The 21,085-nt window shown below is 49.6% G+C and overlaps 1 protein-coding gene across 1 annotated transcript in view; it reads left to right on the forward strand.

Annotated features, from left to right (window-relative positions):
• Window positions 1-21,085, forward strand: part of lama5 (laminin, alpha 5) — a 377,969-nt gene that overhangs the window by 214,646 nt on the left and 142,238 nt on the right. The window contains exons 28-30 of the mRNA XM_072515083.1: window positions 10,299-10,407; window positions 13,796-13,893; window positions 18,828-19,017. Coding sequence (XP_072371184.1) covers window positions 10,299-10,407; window positions 13,796-13,893; window positions 18,828-19,017 — 397 coding nt within the window. The remainder of the gene's footprint in view (window positions 1-10,298; window positions 10,408-13,795; window positions 13,894-18,827; window positions 19,018-21,085) is intronic.

Below are 21,085 nucleotides of genomic sequence, written 5' to 3' on the forward strand. Positions count from 1 at the left end.
GTCAGTTTAAAATCTCACCGGCTGCGGCAAAACAAAAGAGGTCTGGGGTTTCTGAACTCTCAAGCCTGTTTTAATGCAGTCAACCTAATTCCCACCCATTCCAGGCAGGAGGTTTACGGGAAGTGGGGAAGCTTGCCCAGCACTAGTAATTAGTTGCCAAGTTAGTCCTCAATGTTATCTCAGTGGTGACGGTTGAACAAAGAACAATACAGCACAAAAACAGGCCCTTCGGCCCTCCAAGCCTGCACCGATCATGATACCAACCTTGACCAAAACCCTCAGCACTTTCTTGTGCCGTATCCCTCTATACCCATCCTATCCATGTATTTGTCAAGATGCCTTTTGAACACCGTTAATGTATCTGCTTGCTTAACCTCCCCTGGCAACGTGTTCCAGGCACTCACCACCCTCTGTGTAAAAGACCTGTCTCGCACAGCTCCTCTGAACTTTGCCCCATGGACCTTAAACCTGTGCCACCTAGTGACTGACCCCTCCACCCAGGGAAAGAGTGCCTGCCCATACACTCTATCCATGCCCCTCATAATTTTGTAGACCTCTATCAGGTCACCCCTCAACCTCCGTTGTTCTAATGAAAACAGTCCAAGTCTATTCAGCTTCTTCGCGTAGCTAACACCCTCCAGACCAAGCAATATCCTGGTAAACCTCCTCTGCACCCTCCAAAGCCAGTGCTTATGTAGTTACATTGTATATGTTGTGTTGCCCTATTATGTATTTTCTTTTATTCCCTTTTCTTCTCATGTACTTAATGATCTGTTGAGCTGCTTGCAGAAAAATACTTTTCACTGTATCTCGGTACACGTGACAATAAACAAATCCAATCCAGTCCAATCCAATCCACATCCTTCTGGTAGTGTGGCGACCAGAATTGTGCGCAATATTCCAAGGTTCGGCCATACCAAGGTTCTATACAACTGTAGCATGACTTGCCAGTTTTTATACTTGATGCCCCATCCAATGAAGACAAGCATTCCGTATGCTTTCTTGACTACCTTGTCCACTTGTGTTGCCACTTTCAAAGATCTGTGGACCCGCACGCCCAGATCTCTCTGACTTTCTGTATTCCTAAGAGTTTTACCATTTACGGTATATTTCCCATCTATGTTAGACCTACCAAAATGCATTACCTGGGGTGGGGAGAGAGCGAGAGAAATGTGTAGCCCAAGGCACAGGATAGCTAAACTTTCCAAAGTCAGGCCTCATGCTCTTTCTGGCCCCTCAACGTAAGGAAAATTGCAATTAAAGCCGAACTTTCCTTATCCCTTCTGCCTGCAATCCTTGACGCAAATTCCTTTTAGTAAAAATGGCAGTCAGTTATTCAGGATATCATTGGGGCCTGGCATGTATCATTCTAAAAGATCTGTCTGACGTTGGCCAGCTCTTTGCCACCCAGTCAGTAGGGCATGATACAACCGTAATGGGTTGATTCCCAGTAGTTCAAGAATGGGTACATAAGCTGAGTGCTTCTAATGGCTGCCTACCTTGTTTCTATTGGGTGGGTAGTATTAAATTGCCCTCATGTCTCTGAGTAGGAAATCCTGTAATCAAACTTGAAGACATGAATATTAGTCTCACAATTAACTGTGTGGCTAATTTCACTGATAATACAGTCTTCAAATGCATCAGTCCTTCATTTGTTGCAACAGATATTCGATGCGTGTAGCAGACTTTTGGATCAAATTTTCTCCCATTGTCTGCAAAGCGTGGGAAAAATCCAACTCGTCAGTCTTTAAGAATGTAATCCTTTTGAGCAATCCTAATTGGGAGACTGGAAACTGAAGTGTAAAAGATGTAATGTAGATTTGGAAAGAAGAGACCTGGTAATCTCGTTGGCACTGCAAAGTTTTAATTTTAAATTCTCGGAGCTTCACAATCTGGCTTGAGTTTGGATGGAACGTAAATGGAATTTGAACCATTTATTCCTAAAGTCAACATTAACATACTTGTGTCGATACTGAAAGTTGCAGATATCATAGTTGGCAGTTAGCCAGATGTGTGGAGATGTTTTCAGATGGGTGGGAAAGTATAAGTAATGATCACTCCAGAAGTAATCCTCATCAATTATTGTGCCTCACAATTAGTATGTAAACAGGGGGCGGGATTCTCCGCTAACTGGCGGGGTGGGCCGTACTGGCGCGAAGGAGTGGCGTGAACCACTCCGGCGTCGGGCCGCCCGGAAGGTGCGGAATCCTCCGCACCTTCGGGGGCTAGGCCGGCGCTGGAGTGGTTGGCGCTACGCCAACTGGAGCCAACCGGCACGAGTTGCCGCATGCGCGGGAGCGCCAGCATGTTCTGGTGCATGGACAGAACCGCTGGTGTGATCCCAGTGCATGCGCAGGGGGTTTCTTCTCCACGCCAGCCATCACGGAGCTTCATAGAGGCCGGCGTGGAGAGAAAGAGTGCCCCCACGGCACAGGCCCGCCCGCAGATCGGTGGGCCCTGATTGTGGGCCAGGCCACTGTGGGGTGCCCCCCCCTAGGGCCAGATCCCCCTGCGCCCCCTCAAGGACTCCGCAGGCCGCCCGCAGAGCCAGGTCCCGCCGGTAAGGACCGTGCGTAATTTACGCCGGCAGGACTGGCCAAAAACGGGTGGCCGTTCGTCCCATTGCGGGGCGGATAATCGCCGGGGGCGGCCGCTGCCAACGGCCGCCGACCGGTGCGGCGTGATTCCCGCCCCTGCCAAAAACCCGGCGCCGGAGAAATCGGCAGCCGGTGGTGGGGCGGCGGGGCAGGATTCATGCCGCCCCCGGCGATTCTCTGACCCGGCTGGGGGTTGGAGAATCCCACACAGGATTTTTAAAGAATAATCATTTTTGTGCTTATTAGCTGGGGCAGATGCTGATATTTGCGTCAGGATTTGCAATTGACCAGGACCCCGATGTGGTCAAATGTAGGTCCTGACTCCGCAGTGTCGGGAGCGGTCACTTGACATGGATTTTGCCTGGATTGGCCAGAGAGTGCGCTGAAAGGTGACAAGGTTCTTCCAATGCCCTACTTCACTTCAACCATTTCCTGACCCTAAATGTTTTCCCACCGCCATGTTTGATAAGGTTCCCCACGGTAGGCTACTGCAGAAAATACGGAAGCATGGGATTCAGGGAGATTTAGCAGTTTGGATCAGAAATTGGCTAGCTGGAAGAAGACAAAGAGTGGTGGTTGATGGGAAGTGTTCAGACTGGAGTCCAGTTACTAGTGGTGTACCACAAGGATCTATTTTGGGGCCACTGCTGTTTGTCATTTTTATAAATGACCTGGAGGAGGGCGTAGAAGGATGGGTGAGTAAATTTGCAGATGACACTAAAGTCGGTGGAGTTGTGGACAGTGCAGAAGGATGTTACAAGTTACAGAGGGACATAGATAAGCTGCAGCGCTGGGCTGAGAAGTGGCAAATGGAGTTTAATGCAGAAAAGTGTGAGGTGATTCATTTTGGAAGGAATAACAGGAAGACAGAGTACTGGGCTAATGGTAAGACTCTTGGCAGTGTGGATGAGCAGAGAGATCTCAGTGTCCATGTACATAGATCCCTGAAAGTTGCCACTCAGATTGAGAGGGTTGTTAAGAAGGCGTACGGTGTGTTAGCTTTTATTGGTAGAGGGATTGAGCTTCGGAGCCATGAGGTCATGTTGCAGCTGTACAAAACTCTGGTGCGGCCGCATTTGGAGTATTGCGCGCAATTCTGGTCGCCGCATTATAGGAAGGATGTGGAAGCATCGGAAAGGGTGCAGAGGAGATTTACCAGAATGTTGCCTGGTTTGGAGGGAAGATCTTATGAGGAAAGGCTGAGGGACTTGAGGCTGTTTTCATTAGAGAGAAGAAGGTTAAGAGGTGACTTAATTGAGGCATACAAGATGATCAGAGGATTGGATAGGGTGGACAGCGAGAGCCTTCTTCCTCGGATGGTGATGTCTAGCACGAGGGGACATAGCTTTAAATTGAGGGGAGATAGATATAAGACAGATGTCAGAGGTAGGTTCTTTACTCAGAGAGTAGTAAGGGCATGGAATGCCCTGCCTGCAACAGTAGTGGACTCGCCAACACTTCAAATGGTCATTGGATAGACATATGGACGATAAGGGAATAGTGTAGATGGGCTTTAGAGTGGCTTCACAGGTCGGCGCAACATCGAGGGTCGAAGGGCCTGTACTGCGCTGTAATGTTCTATGTTCTATGTACATCCAATGTATGTGCACTTCCAGTCCCCACCAGGATGGCCTGAGGGCTCTCTGCCTCTTCCATGAATGAAAGCTCAACCTGTTCCTGGAAAATTTCATTGGCTAATTTTCCAATTTCCTTTCTTCCCTCACCTTCACTTGGTCCATCACTGGCCCTTCCCTTTCTCAACTTCCATATCTTCGGTCCTGGGGACAGGGCACCAACCAATATTCATGACAAGCCCACAGACTCTCACATCTACCTTGACTACACTTCCTCACACCCCATTTTCCATATGGACTCTATTACATTCTCCCAGCTTTTCCATCTCAATCACATCATTTCTGACAATGCAACTTTTTATATTAGCGCTTCCAATATATTTTCCTTTCTCTTCAACCAAACTTTCCTCTCAGTTGACCGTGCCTGATCTATTTCATACATTCATGCTGTCACCCCTTCCCCCCCATTTCCAGAACCCTTGTCCTCCCTTCCCATCCCACCTGCCATGTATTCAACAGATTATCCTCTGCCATTTCGCCAACCCTAGCATGATGCCACCACCAAAACATCTTGCCCCAAAACCCTCCCTTTCTGCATTCCAAAGTGACTGTTCCTTCTGCACCACCCTGGTCTACTTCAGCCATCACCAACACCCCATCTAATTTCTAGGGAACCATTCCATGCAAATGCAGGAAGCGCAATACCTGCCCTCTGACCTCCAAACAAATCCACATCCAAGGCCCCAAACACTCCTTGCAAGTGAAAGTCATTTACCGCCAACAAATTTGAAATGACAAATGACCACGGCTGTCGGGCCACTCGGAGGGTAGCCTGTGGCCACAATTATCATCAGGTGGGTGGAGAGGGGCCTCGAAGGCTTCTTGGACCACTAAAAATTCCAGTCAGCTTCCAAATCTTGGCCTTGATTAGTTTAGCTCTAAATTAATTTAAATAGCTACCCACCACTTTGGGTCAGATAGTGACAGAACACCCCTGATAACCCTCACAAAAACCACTGTGGTTCGCTAATTGATCTCCTCATGGGCTTTGTAGAATAAGAATTCCCTCGGTGAGCCGACAGAGGCCCATCCAGCTGGGGCTCGTTAGCTGGTCTTTAAATGTAGCTCCCAGACCCGGACCAGCAGTCCCCGAACGTCCCAGGCTGGGAGGTTTGTTTGTGTTGTCGCGGTAGCGGCTTTATTTTCAGATTAAAATTAACACAATTTGGCTTTTCACTCCGTGCCTCCTAGAATTATTACATAAGGTGATGGGATCAGCAAACCAGCGTGTTGCCAGCATCACCTCAGTTCCCACTGTCATTTTGGGGTGCAAATCCTGCCCGAGGTGTGAATAACATGGCCAGTTTTAGAAATAACCCGAGTTTAGCTGGTAAAACCATTGAGAATAACTCCAATCTGCCTGCCAGCCTTTTCTTTATGTCAAAACTCCTGATGCTATAAAATCCATCAATTGATATTGCCGACCTTCAAATAACGACATGATCCAGCAGTTCAGCAAAGAAACTCTCCTCAGAATTTTAAAGGATGCTATCTTGAGGTGGTGTCATCCAGAGACAACTGCTGTGCTTTCACTTCATAGCTCCGACAAAACTCTACTCTCCGTGTCCCATAACATGCAGTAGTCACATTCACCATCACCTTGTGCTCGCCGACCTACAATTGCTCCCAGTTAAGCAGTGTTTCAATTTAAAAATACTCACCCTTGTTTTCATACCTGTCCAAGGCCTTTCCCTCCCCGAAGCCGGAACCCTGTATCAGCCTCCTAGATATCCGTGCTTCTCTAACCACGGGCGAGATTCTCCGACCCCCCGCCAGGTCGGAGAATCGCCGGGGGCTGGCGTGAATCCCGCCCCCGCCGGTTGCCGAATTCTCCACCACCGGATATTCGGCGGGGGCGGGAATCACGGAGCGCCGGTTGGTGGGCCAACCCCCGCGATTCTCCGGCCCGAATGGGCCGAAGTCCCGCCGCTAAAATGCCTGTCCTGCCGGCGTGGATTAAACCACCTACCTTACCGGCGGGACAAGGCGGCGCGGGCGGGCTCCGGGGTCCTGGGGGGGCGCGGGGCGATCTGGCCCCGGGGGGTGCCCCCATGGTGGCCTGGCCCGCGATCGGGGTCCACCGTGCGGGCACTCTTTCCCTTCCGCCTCCGCCACGGTCTCCACCTTGGCAGAGCCGGAAGAGACTCTCTCCACTGCGCATGCGCGGGAATGCTGTCAGCGGCCGCTAACGCTCCCGCGCATGCGCCGCCCGGAGATGTCATTTCCGCGCCAGCTGGCGGGGCACCAAAGGCCTTTTCCGCGAGCTGGCGGGGCGGAAATCCGTCCGGCGCCGACCTAGCCCCTTAAGGTTGGGGCTCGGCCCCCAAAGATGCGGAGCATTCCACACCTTTGGAGCGGCGCGATGCCCGACTGATTTGCGCTGTTTTGGGCACCAGTTGGCGGACATCGCGCCGTTTCCGGCGAATTTCGCCCCATGTCTCCTTAAACATCCCTGATTTTTAATTGCTCCACCGCTAATGGCTATGCCTTTAGTTACCAAGCCTCTAAGCATTGAAATCACCTCCCTAAACCTCTCTGCCCCTCTATCTTTCATCTTCTAAGATACTCCTTAAAACTCTGTGCGAGATGGTGGCACAGTAGTAATGGCACTGGATGGATAATCAAGAGCCCCAGGCTCTGGGGGCATGGCTTCAAATCCCACCTGGGAAGATGGTGGAATTTAAATTCAATCAATAAATATAAAGTTAGTCTCATTGATTAGTCTTGCTAAAACTATACGAGGCACTAGTTAGACCATACCTGGATTACCACAAACAATTTTGGTCCGCTTATCTAAGGATCTGGGCATTGTAGGCAGTCTAGAGAGGTTCACTAGATTGATCCCAGGTATGGAAAGAATTTCTTATGAGGAGAGGTTCATTAGGTTGGGTCTGTACTCATTGGAATTTAGAAGAATGAGAGGCGACCATATTAAGACTTATAGGATTCTCAGGGAGCTTGACAGGGTAGTTACTGAGAGGTTGTTTCCCCTTGTGGGGGACTCTTAAGACCAGAGGACATGATCTCAGAGTAAGGGGTTGCCGATTTAAGACAGAGATGAGGTGCAATTTCTTCTCTCGGAGGGTAAAATTCTTTACCGCAGAGAGCTGTAGAAATAATCATGATAATCATAATAAGCCATGAAATAATCTACCTTGCCTACCTTCAAATCATCATATGTGGTTTGGTGTCAGATTTTGCTTTAAACGCCCCTGTGAAACATCTTGAGATGCGTTATCGTATTAAAAGCAATATAAATATATGTTCTTAGAAAAACACAAATTGTAAAGCTTGTAAAGATATGACCGAATTTCCCAAAGTAATGTAGTTTATTAGCAACTGATGGAAGTAACTTCTGTAAAACTGATTTCTCCTTCAATTGCAGAATTTTACACTGCATGAAAGAGGCTGCTCAGTCCATCTCACCCCTGCTGGCCCTCTGAGAAAGACTTTGTCCCGTTTATCTGTCCCTTTCCCCATTGCCTTTTAAGGGTTTCTGTTTCACATATTTATTCAATTGTCTTTGCGAAGCAGATAAGAATTCTGCTGCCACAATGCTTTGCGTTTGATGGCGCATCTCAAGAAAAACCAGCTCCCCTGGGCTGGGGGATGAAAAGGGCCCCATGGACAGGACCATAAACCATGTAGCAGTTTCTCAATATTGTTTCCAATGGCCAAATCAGTGATTTCATTATAACTTTCCCAACCCTGCGTCACATTTGGAATCTTGTGATCAATTTTGGAATAACTACTGTGTCACTGGTACTTTATGGAAGCCATGTGGAAAGATTTTACTGATTTGATTAGTCACCGCACCAAGCAGTCTGTACAGGAGACAGAAAAAGAGAAACATTCGAGGCTGGAAATCGTCAATTAAAATTACAAAATGCTGGAAAAACACCATGGGCGAAATTCTCCTACCCGCCCCGCCACATTTCTGCCCCGACCGGCCGGCGGGAGTCTCCGTAACACCGGCCGGTCAATGGGGTTTCCCATTGTGGGGCAGCCCCACGCCGTCGGGAAACCCCCGGGCGCCGGCAAAACGGAGACTCCCGCCGGCGGAGAATGACGCCCCAGATGCTTCACAGGAATGAAAAAAGGTCCTTTGGGCAAATGAGCTAATTCTCCAGGAACATCAACCCCACTGCCCTTCTATTGCACATAACTTCGTAAAGACATTCTGGTCTCAATCAGTTTATGTGACAATGTGCTTGAGCTGCTGTGTAAGAACAGCTCCTGTGTGGTATCCATCTTAAACTTGCCCTTTGCACCCCTCAACCTGGGCACTCTTATCCCAGGTCATCTAAAAGTATTGTTCTGTGTTTGCTTTCTCACTTAAGGGATTTGCATGTACACTTCTGTGAGATTTCTGAAGTGGCTGCTTTTGAGTCTGAAAATCCATGGGGTGTTCTAATCGTCCATTGGAGCCCATTATTGAGGATTAGCCTTGTAGCTCTCCTTGGCACCATCTCAATGACTTCTTGTGTCATGGCAACCAGAGCTACATGCGTTAATTCAGATAGCTTGGGTAGAGCATTGACTTTGTAAAAGAAACATAGATTAATCTTTTGAGTGGAGGCCTTTCATCAGTTCTGTCCTTTTCTCTTTTTCCAGTAATTTCTACATCTTGGGCGGGATTCTCCGATATCGGCGCGATGTCCGCCGACCAGCGCCAAAAACGGCGCGAATCAGTCCGGCATCGCGCCGTCCCAAAGGTGCGGAAGTCTCCACATCTTGAGCGGCCGAGCCCTCACCTTGAGGGGCTAGGCCCGAGCCGGACTGATTTCCGCCCCGCCAGCTGGCGGGAAAGGCCTTTGGTGCCTCGCCAGCTGGCGCAAAACTGAATTTGCCGGGCAGCGCATGCGTGGGAGCGTCAGTGGCCGCTCACGGCATGAGTGGTCCCACGGCACAGGCCCACCCGCGGATCGGTGGGCCCCGATAGCGGGCCAGGACACCGTGGGGGCATCCCCCCGGGGCCAGATCGCCCCGCACCTCCCCCAGGACCCCGGAGCCCGCCCGCGCCGCCGTGTCCCGCCGTCCCAAAGGTGGTTCAATCCATGCCGGCTGGCGTGGGTTGACAGCGGCGGGACTTCGGCCCATCGCGGACCGGAGAATCGCCGGGGGATTCCCGCCGACCGGCGTGGCGCGATTCCCGCCCCCGCCGAATCTCCGGTGGTGGAGAATTCGCTACACGGCGGGGGCAGGATTCACGCCGGCCCCTGGCGATTCTCCGACCCGGTGGGGGGTCGAAGAATCGCGCCCTATGCTTGTATTAGTGAAGAAGAAAGTTATACCGCAAAAGTGAAGTGGGAGATGGGTCAAGGAAAATAATCACCAGGGTAATAATTTGTGAGGGGTTAAACCTTGAGGTCTGTGATAACGTTGCTTCAAATGAAACAAGTTATTTTTGGCTTACTTTGTTGAGAATTGTTGTTTCCAATTAAGGGGCAATTCAGCGTGGCCAATCCACCTACCCTGCACATCTTTGGGTTGTGGGGGTGAGACCCATGCAGACAAGGGGAGACTGTGTAAACTACACTCGGATAGTGACCCGGGGTCGGGAATGAACCCAGGTCCTTGGCGCCGTGAGGCAGCAGTGCTAACCACTGTGCCGCCGGTTACTTTGAGAAATAAAGCAGATTCGTAGAATCCCTACACTGCAGAAGGAGGCCATTCAGCCCATCAAGTCTGCAACGACCCTCTGAAAGAGCACCCTACCTAGGCCCATCGCCCCGTCTGATCACCATAACCCCACGCATTGATCAAGGCCAATCCACGTAACATGCACATCTTTAGCTGAAGTATCCAGCTGGAACCGTGGGCCACTTGGCCTTCCCTACCTGTCATCTGCTGCATGGCCAATTAAACAGTCAAAGAATTGGAAATGTTTTCAGTGTGGTTTAATAGTCAATTCTGAGTGATGATGAACCGAACTAATGGAGCACTGCACCATAAATTGTAAAGATCTTTGGTGGTATATTCCAGCCTTCTAATGAAACACAAACACTTTGGACAAGTTTTCTTTTGCTGTCCACTCCTGTGATTCAAAGCTCGTTTTTCATTCCAGTTTTCTGTGTCACGGAGTTGCAATTGATTCTTTGAACCGTGTCGCTGTGTATGAACTAACGACTGACGTGAGACTACAGATCATTGCAGACTCTGCCAACGTTTTACTGGTAAGAGATTGCATATCATTTCAGAATTAATAATGTTCCATCTGCTAATGCTTGCCAAGTGTTTGTAAGCATTCACAAAACCAAATGGAGGACAAATGCATTGGCAACAAAAGGTTAAAATTCAGCACGAGAGGCTCCCCCATTGGTTTTGAGTAGGAAGTTACACAGCAGTGTTCAGCATTATTTTCGGTGCACAATTTGGGCGGTTACATTGACCTCAAAGTCCTTGTACAGGGAGTGTTACAATCAGGAGAGTGTTATCCCCTTCCCCCCTCCCTGCCAACCAAATAGCCAATGGCTTCTGCTGGCCTGTGGGTAGTTGTCAGGTCTGGTTCAGCTTTGACCTCGATACTTGACGAGGCTGCCGTTGACTGATCAGGCTTGCAATAAGGACAGTAGACACGTGACTGACAGACCAGGGGTAGCCAGTGTCCATGGAATCAAACCCTTGTTGGAATTGCTAGATCTTTAGGAGGAAAAAATGATATTGGGGAGAAATACTATTTTCTGTGACAAGAGTTGCTGAAATTTGCTGTCAAATACAATGCTACGGTATAAATGAAATCATATTACATGTTGCTAAAACCCACTGTATCCACTGAGCACCAACTTTATGCTGTGGAATTTCACAGATCAGGCACTCACAGTCAGAGTGTACAGGCAGCCCCAGAATTCAATCCTGAAGCTGGATTCAAGTAGAGTCAGCCCATTATTTCCTGGCCCCTCTCCCCTGTAATCAATGCTCCTCACTAGGCCCCTCTAATTGTGGATGCTGACCTTGGCAAAAGTTCCCGAATGAGAAGCTAAACCACGTGCAGGAGACTTTTTTTTACCATACTCGCTCATCTGCACTAATGGTTCTCTGTTGTATCACTCTGTATCTGTCTTCTGAAAATATTGCTTCAAATCATGCCACTGATGATGAGTGCTTCCTGCCGGCTGGTGAAGACTTAGGAATGTCCTCATTGAAGGAAAGAAATGAAACCTCTCTTAACAGGACACAGGTTAAACTAGTCCAGTGACAATCCCACTACGTCGCCGCCTCCCCTTTAATCTGGAATTAAAAATTTAATGATGATCATTGTCGATTGTCGTAAAATCCCATCGGATTCACTAATGTCTTTTGGGGAAGGAAATCGGCCATCCTTACTCAGTCTGGCCTACATGTGACTCCAGATTCACAGCAAAGTGGTTGATTCTTATTTTTTGATAAACAATTTTATTGAGGCATTTTGGCACAGTAAACAACAACAATACAAAACAGTGTGCAAAGAACAATCAACATAGTGCAAAAACCAGCTCCCCTCCTACAATGACCTACCTAACTAACCCCCTAATCTACGTTGCCCTAACCCCCCCTCCCCTGCTGACGATTAATTTTCCACGAAGAAGTCGATAAATGGTTGCCACCTCCGGGCGAACCCTGACAGTGACCCTCTCAGAGTGAACTTAATCTTCTCCAGACCGAGATAGCCATATCCGATAGCCAGGCCTCCGACTTCGGGGGCTTTGAGTCCCTCCATGCCAGCAGAATTCGTCGCCGGGCTACCAGGGAAGCAAAGGCCAAAACGTCAGCCTCTCTCCCCTCCTGGACTCCCGGGTCCTCCGAAACCCCCAAAATTGCCACCTCTGGATTCATCACCACCCTTGTTTTCAGTATCCGGGACATAACGTCTGCGAATCCTGTCAGTACCCACTGATTTTTGAACTTGCCCAGAACATGTGGACATGGTTCGCTGGTCCTCCCGCACAACTGGCACACCTGTTCTCCAGTCCAAAGCATTTACTCATCTGGGCCACTGTCATGTGGGCCCGGTGGACGACCTTGAATTGAATCAGGCTGAGCCTAGCGCATGTTGCGGTCGCGTTTACCCTCCTCAACGCCTCCGCCCATAAGCCCTCTTCCATCTCACCCCCGAGCACCTCTTCCCACTTAAGCTTCAGCTCCTCGGTCTGCGTCTCCTCTGCCCCCATAAGTTCTTTGTATATATCCGAGACCCTCCCCTCCCCCAGCCATCCACTGCACACTACCCTGTCCTGCATCCCCCTATGTGGCAGGCGTGGGAAGGATGGAATCTGTCTGCGTAGAAAGTCCCGCACCTGCAAGTACCTGAAATCATTCCCTCTCGCCAGCCCAAATCTCTTCTCTAACGCCCTCATGCTCGGGAAGCTCCCTTCCAAGAACAGCAAAAACCCCCATCCTCTCAATCCCAGCCCTCCGCCATGTTCGGAACCCACCGTCCATATTCCCCGGGGCAAACCGGTGATTGTCGCAAATTGGGGACCAAACTGATGCTCTCACTTCCCCCACATGCCTTCTCCATTGGCCCCAAATCTGCAAAGTCGCCATCACTATAGGGCTGGTGGAGTACCGTGCCGGTGGGAGTGGCAGGGGCGCCGTAACCAGGGCCGCCAGACTAGTGCCCCTGCACGAAGAGGCCTCCATCCGCCCCAAACTGACCCCGCACCCACCATCCACTTCCTTATCATAGCTATGTTGGCCGCCCAGTAGTAGTTACTAAGGTTTGGCAGCGCCAGCCCCTCTTCCCCTTGGTTCCTCTCGAGTATCAATCTCCTCACCCGCGGGGACTTTCCCGCCCACACAAATCCCATAATCATTTTATTGACCCTCTTAAAAAAGGACCGCGGAATGAAAATGGGGAGACACTGGAATACGAACAGGAATCTCGGGAGGATCGTCATTTTAACCGTCTACACTCTCCCCACTAGTGTCAGAGAGAGCACTTCCCACCTCCGGAACTCGACCCTCATTTGCTCCACCAACCGTGATAAGTTCAACTTGTGCAACCGGCCCCAGTCCCGGTATCTAAAACTGTCCCCATCTAACCTAAACAGCAGCCCTCTCAGCCGACCCTCCTGGCCCCTCGCCTGGACTGCAAACAACTCACTTTTTGCCATGTTTAGTTTATACCCCTAGAACCGGCCGAATTCCCTCAGGATCCCCATGATTTCATTCATCACAGCCACTGGATCCGTGATGTATAAGAGCAGGTCATCTGCGTATAACAAAACTCTGTCCCCCCCGTCCCCGTCCCCCCCCAAACTGTACCAGCCCCTTCCAACCCCAAAGTGGGTGATTCTTAAATGCCCTCTGAAATGGCCAAGCAAGCCCATCAGTTGAGGGACAGGCAATAAATGATGGCCCAGCCAGTAACGCTGACATCCCATGAACTAATTTTTTTAAAAGCTCCTAAAACCTTGATAGCTGCGCACGGATTTCTCTAGCTGCAATGATGAGAAATTGGAGATTCATAGCTGCGGCTGATGGCTAATGGGGTAATAGAATAGAGCACTCTGATTTCAAACTGTACTCAACTAAAACAGGACCAAGGACAGTGCTGTTGCAGATTTCTGTTATTTGTTACAGAACAAGGTGTATCTCATACCTCAAGAACAATTCACCATGGAATATGTACTGCCAGGAGTACACTGCATCAGTACCCATGGGACGTTTGCACCTGACAGGTGATTATACAGCCTTTTTTCCTGCTTTTTAAAATGGTACCAGGTGGTAATCCAGTCTCTTATTATCTACTTCCTACAGAAAGACGGGACTTTATGTTAGATTTTCAACTCGGAGAGGGTCAAAATGATTCTTTCCTGTTTTAGATTTTGCATGAACTCAATTTTTCTCGACATTTAAAAGCATTTCCTGAACGAGAACGATGTGACATTTGAAAGAAGCCGCCAGCCCCCACCGTTAATTGAAAACATATGTACTTGCCGTTGTAGGACTTGGCCATAAATTGGAGCTCAACATGTGTCAATTGCTTGGTATGTTGCAATAGATCCTTAACACAGCTCAGATTTAGGTTTCCAGATCTGGGGCAAAATTCTCCAGCATCCGCGCGATGTCCGCCGACCGGCGCCAAAAACGGCGCAAATCAGTCGGGCATCGCGCTGCCCCAAAGGTGCGGAATCCTCCGCATCTTGGGGGGCCGAGCCCCAACCTTGAGGGGCTAGGCCCGCGCCGGACTAATTTCCGCCCCTGCCAGCTGGCGGAAGTGCCCTGCCAGCTGGCGCGGAATTGACATTGCCGGGCGGCGCATGCGCGGGAGCGTTAGCGGCCGCTCACGGCATCCCCGCGCATGCGCTGTGGAGGGAGTCTTTTCCGCCTCCGCCATGGTGGAGACCGTGGCGAAGGCGGTAGGAAAAGAGTGCCCCCACGGCACAGGCCCGTCCGCGGATCGGTGGGCCCCGATCGCGGGCCAGGCCACCGTGGGGGCACTCCCCAGGGCCAGATCGCCCCGCGCCCCCCCCCCCCCCAGGACCCCGGAGCCCGCCTGCGCCGCCTTGTCCTGCCGGTAAGGTAGGTGGTTTAATCCACGCCGACGGGACAGGCATTCTAGCAGCGGGACTTCGGCCCATCCGGGCCGGAGAATCGCGGGGGGGGTATGGGGGGGGGGGCCACCCCCGCCGAATATCCGGTGGTGGAGAATTCGGCAACCGGCGGGGGCGGGATTCACGCCAGCCCCCAGCGATTCTCCGACCCGGCGGGGGGGTCGGAGAATCTCGCCCCTGATTACAGACTTGACACAGGTAAAATGTACCCCATATTTTCCATGGCAGTTACTCCCAGTTGCTACGATAGGTGATTTGTGGAAAGTATAGAGACATAGGACTTTTTTTGAACGCCGAATCAGGTCGGCATGGAAGCAGGCGACCAAAGAAAAGGCGTAGATGGCTTCCATGCCAGTCTGCTGCCTTTGACCCAGACCCTGCTGAATTTCGGGAGGGCAGGGAAGTGAAGTCACCTGCGTTGTCCATTGGGTGTGTTTATGTAATTAATTATTCATTAGCAACTCTCCTTGTAACGTCCCAAGATTGTTTTCGGGGCGAGTGGCCATTGGGAGCTGCGGAAATGACATAGAATTTACAGTGCAAAAGGACGCCATGCAGCCCATCAAGTCTGGAAAGAACATCCTACTTAAGCCCACGACTCCACCCTATATCAGTAATCCCCCTAACCTTTTGGAAACTAAGGGGCAATTTATCATGGCCAATCCACCTAACCTGCACATCTTTGGACTGTGGAAGGAAACTGGAGCGCCCGGAGGAAACCCACGCAGACACGGGGAGAATGTTAATAACATTTCTCTAACCCATCCTGGGTTCCAGCTCACAGTCTGCCCTGGTCAGTCTGATGAAGCCGATTTCCTTTTGTAAAAAAATTGTTCACCAACAGCAACAAAACAATGGCTGCCGAGACAGGTCAGAATGTGGCCGTGGTGCCCCAGTTCCCCGGACTCAAATTGGCCACCACTCCCAATCCCAGTCAGGATTCTGCTTCAATGAAAATGCCAATCAATTCCGGGTTCGGGTCAGGGTTGGCCCGCAACCCAGAAATGAATCCACCTCCTCCACAAAAATCCAGCCCAGAGCTTTTCTCGGATTTTTCCAAGTCCTCCGCCAAGACTACGGAGAACAACCGGGCGAATCTCTGCACGAGTTCAACCCTGTTAAAAAAAAAATTACAGAACGGAAAGCATTCAGGTGGCATAGCGTGTCTGTGCTGGTACGGAGCAGCTATCATAAACATTTAACTTGAGGTTCACCTGCTCTATTAAACACAACATAAACAGCAGCATCAAATGTGTTGCTACAAAACTATCGGCAGCTGCCTTAATCTCTAATTGCTGAATGATCCTTAAATACAGCTGCCTCTTTTGGCAGAACCTGGAAGAAACCCTCCATCGATATAATTTAATGTAACAGTAATCTGAGAACATTGGATAAGGATGAAGGGCTTTTTGCAAGCTGGGACTTCAGGAGTTTATACGAAAACAATATATTTTGTTAGCACATGTATCCTTAAAATACATCCTGTGTTCAATGCTGATTATAGTTATGTGGCATTGACTGTTGATAATGACCACTCCTGTCAACACACATATGATATTGAAATGTCCAGTAATCGGTGCTGATGAAAACTGGTTTATTTAATAGCTCTTTAAGTTCCCATATTTTGACTTTGTTCAGCTGAGCTGCTACCCAAAGAACTAGAGCTGTAGACTGCCGCGACTACAGCCTGAGCTAAATAAAGCTTTAAAAACGAGCAGGAAGGTGAACGGAATCTAAGCTTCCAAGAATTGAAAAATTGGCTTCCCGAAAACCTTTTCCCTCATTCTTTCCAAGGAATCGTCACATTTGCATTCTGGGGTCTGGAAATGGCAGAGGTAATGGATGGGAATCACTGAATGATACAACGCAGAACACGGCCATTTACCTCATTGTGCCTCTGCCTGTGCCAGTTCTTTGGCAAAGCCATCCAATCATGTTCTCATGACATGTTTCCCCTGATTTCTGACCCTTCTGCCACAGGAAACAATTTCTCTCCATTTCCTCAATCAGGACTCAACATGATTTTAAACATTTGATCAAATCTCCTTTTAATTATTTTCTTTGCTAGAGGATCAGAGAATGGTTTCCATACAGACCACTGGACAAGAGTAACTTAGCTAGTCCCTTCCCCCTCACCTTCCCCCCCCCCCCCCCCCTAGCACTGCAATTTTTTTCTCTTTGGGAGCTGATCCAATTCTCTTTTGAAAGCCACGATTAAACCTGCCCTCACCATTGGGGCGTTATTTATTCCAGGTCCTAACCACACACAGTGTTTTAAAAAAAAAGTTTTTTTCCATGTCGCCTCTGGTTCTTTTGTCTTACATTAATGGCCTTTGGTTCTCGAACCTTCCACCGATAGGAACAGTTTCTCCCTATCTACTCTGTCCAGGCCCCTCATGATTTTGAATATTCCTGTAAAATCTCCCTCAGACTTTTCTTCTCCAAGGAGAACCACCTCAGCCACTCCAATCTATCTACACAACTGGGCTGAAATCTCCCGGCCGTCCACGTCAGCGGCATTTTCTGGTCCCATCGTTGATGCACCCCCACCGTGAGGTTCCTGGTGGCGAGGGGTTAATTCAATGGGAAACCCCGTTGACATCGGTGGGGCCGGATGATCCCACCGCCAGCCAAGTGCCACTGCCAAACACGTGGCACTTAAACCCCACAGAACTGTTCCTGCATCTGCTTTAGAACTTTACCCCTTAATTTATATTGCCTCTCCTCAGCCTTGCTACCAAAGTGTATCACCTTGAATTCCTTCTGCCATGTGTTCGCCCATCCCACCAGCTGGTCTATATCCTCTGATTCTATCCTCCTCACAGTTCAGAATAATTCCAGTAGTCATCTGAAAATGCTGAAATTGTGTTCCGAACTCCCAAATGTAGGTAATCAATAAAGACCATGAGGTGTCCTCCAATTGAATAAACAACCATTTGCCACTACTCTGGGGCGAAATTCTCCCCCAACGGCGGGATGCCCGCCGACTGGCGCCAAAGCCGGCCCAAAGGTGCGGAAGGCTCTGCATCTTTGGCGGCCTAGCCCCAACATTGAGGGGCTAGGCCGACGCCGGAGGGATTTCCGCCCCGCCAGCTGGCGGAAATGGCGTTTGTTTCCCCGCCAGCTGGCGCGGAAATGCGGCGCATGCGTGGGAGCGTCCGCGGCTGCTGTCAGTTTCCCAGCGCATGCGCGGGAGCGTCAGCGGCTGCTGTCAGTTTCCCGCGCATGCGCAGTGGGGAGAGTCTCTTCCGCCTCCGCCATGGTGGAGGCCGTGGCGGAGGCGGAAGGGAAAGAGTGCCCCCACGGCACAGGCCCGCCCGCGGATCGGTGGGCCCCGATCGCGGGCCAGGCCACCGTGGGGGCACCCCCCCGGGGTCAGATCGCCCCGCGCACCCCCCAGGACCCCGGAGCCCGCCCACGCCGCCTGGTCCCGCCGGTAAATACCAGGTTTGATTTACGTCGACGGGACAGGCAATTCCTGGGCGGGACTTCGGCCCATCCGGGCCGGAGAATCCAGCGGGGGGTCCCGCCAACCGGCGCGGCCGGATTCCCGCCCCCGCCCAATCTCCGGGAGCGGAGACTTTGGCGGGGGCGGGGGCGGGATTCACGGCGGCCAACGGCCATTTTCCGACCCGGCGGGGGGTCGGAGAATGACGCCCCTGTTTCCTATCACTCAGTCAACTTTGTATCCATGCCTCCGCAGGCCCCTTTATTCGGTGGGCATCTCTTAATAAGGCCAAGCATTTGAAATGCTTTCTCAACTTGTCCTTCAATAATTGATGAATGTGTGCCCTCAAATCTCTGTCCCTGCAACTCCTTTAAAATTGAACCATATGGTTCACATCACCACTGCCCATGCTTCCAGCCAAAGTGGATCACTTTATGCTTCTCGGTGTTACATTTAACACAATTATGCCTCTGCTATTTCACCAGACTATGTCCTCTGTACTATCCTCCTCATGTTTTGCTACATTTCTGAGCTTCATATCATCTACAGGTGTTGAAAATCTGGCTTGTATTGATGTCTAACATTTATTTCTTTGCTGCCTATCTTGCAGTAGTTCATGTGCATCCTCCAGGTTCCAGAAACCTTCACAGTCCATAATACTAACTGAAGGTGAAGTATCCTCTCCTTCGACACTGCTGCACCTTTATCCATCCAGAGTCCTTGACCGGCCACAACAGCCTCCCATTCAACCACCTACCATCGTGGAGACAGCTGACTTGATCTTACTTCGGTCCCCTCAGGTAAATGCACCACCGGTTTGTAGCCACTAGGCTAACATAGAGAGATGAAAATAAGTTCAGCATTCCGATTCTGAAGCTGAACAACATGGCATCAGAATTCAGTTTGAAGTTTGGGGCAATTTGTTGACTATTAAGTTGGTATAGAGCTGGTAGCAATCCTAGCCATATGATTTAATTTGAGTGCCCAGCTATAGAATTGCAGAATGATAAAGGATACAGCATACATAAAATCCTATATGCATTCAGTGTTTAATCCTCTAATCAGCTCCAGGCTGTTATTTCATTGTAAATGTTAAGAGCACAGCTGATGTTAAATGCTAGGGTATTCCAAATCCCAGAAGGTATTTTGCATCTCGGTAAAATGTGAGGAAAGAAATGAAGAACTGTGATAGATGTTGAAATGGGTTTGTGATGATTTTGAACAAAATAGGTGTTTGTTAAACAATAAAATACACACAAGAAAGTCAACGAGAAGTACACATGGCTACACTAACGGTTATACACATTGGGCTGAATTCTCCGCCGGCGGGATGCTCGGGGGTTTCCCGACGGCGTGGGGCTGCCCCACAATGGGAAACCCCATTGACCAGCCGGCGTAATGGAGCATCCCGCCGGCGGGGTGAAACAGAAATGTGGCGCGGCGGGGTAGAGAATCCAGCCCATTATCTTTAAATTTATCCAGTTCCAAATCCCTTTAACATACTATAGGTTTTAAAACTGTAAGAAAAATCCAACAACAGTTACCGCACCAGGCACCTATATCTTTTTGGGACTGCTTCCGACTTAGAGTAGAGGCAACTGACTTCTCGGACAGGCTTTCCCCAGGTGCAGCTCGATGAGAGTGGACACAGCTTCCTGCTGTTGATTGTGGTCTCAAAACAGCCCCCTTGCATAGAGTGAATTTGTCCCTGATGTACTGTTTTTCCTTTTGACCTTCCATAATCTGAACTAACCTTCTCAGAAGTAACTCTTGATTCCCTTTATATGAATTTACTTTTTTTAATGTAAATGTGAAATTCCCCCCCCCCCCCCCCCTATATTCTCTTTTGAACTTATCCCACCTTTACTTTAACTTTTACCATTCTACTCCATTGTTATCTATGTGCCTTGGATAAACATCAGTTTACAGTGTTTTTTAAAATTCATTTTTACGGGATGTGGGCTTCGCTGGCTGGACTAGCATTTGTTGCACATCCCTAATTGTCCTTGGGAAGGTGGTGCCTTCTTGAACCACTGCAGTCCATGTGGTGTAGGTACACCCACAATGCTGGTAGGGAGGGAGTTTATGATTAGTTGCTAAACTAAATCAGTATATCAAAAACCTTGGTGCCATCAATTCAGCCATTCTGTCCTTCTACAATTTCCATTTTAAAATAGTTTGATTTTCTTTAACCGTATAATTACCAGAACGCATTCCCAATTACTGGGTTCCTTATTGTTTCATTTTATCACGATTTCCCAACGTCATAATGGATGGAATTTTACTGCCACGTTGTGGTGGGGCCCGGGAAATGCAGCGAACCATTCAAAAGTCTATTGACTTCAGCGGAACTGTAAAATCCTGCCGTTGTAGGGGCCGAAATGGTATTTCTTCCTAAACTTCGCAATATTGAGTGATTTTAGCCAGACAGTAAAGTAAATGCGGGTACTGACATGGCTCCAGTTGATGAAAAGGAAAGTAAGGGGCGGGAGTCTCCATTGGCTGATTGCCGAAATCGAAAAACGCGATTGGGCGGAGAATAGGTCCCGACGGCAAAATTGCAGTGGGCGCTAATTTGACACTAAATTGTAATTCTCCGGTGCCTTGACAGCGGCGTCAATGCGGTCCAGAACTCATGTACAGTAAACACCCTTTGGATATTATTAGCGGGCCTGACCTGGTATTCTCCGGAATCTCCGCGATTCTCCACCTTCAATGGGCCAAGTTCCCAACGGCGAGGTTCACTTAAGCTTTTAAAAATCGTGAAACCTGCGTCGCGGCTGCTGAATGAGAGAGAGGGGGTACGGAAAGTGTCCAACATTAACATAGTGTGCTCACAGTTATGCCGCTGGCCAGGGGGCTTCTGTC

This window comes from Scyliorhinus torazame, chromosome 8 (assembly GCF_047496885.1).
Source record: "Scyliorhinus torazame isolate Kashiwa2021f chromosome 8, sScyTor2.1, whole genome shotgun sequence".
NCBI classification, from domain to species: Eukaryota; Metazoa; Chordata; class Chondrichthyes; order Carcharhiniformes; family Scyliorhinidae; genus Scyliorhinus; species Scyliorhinus torazame.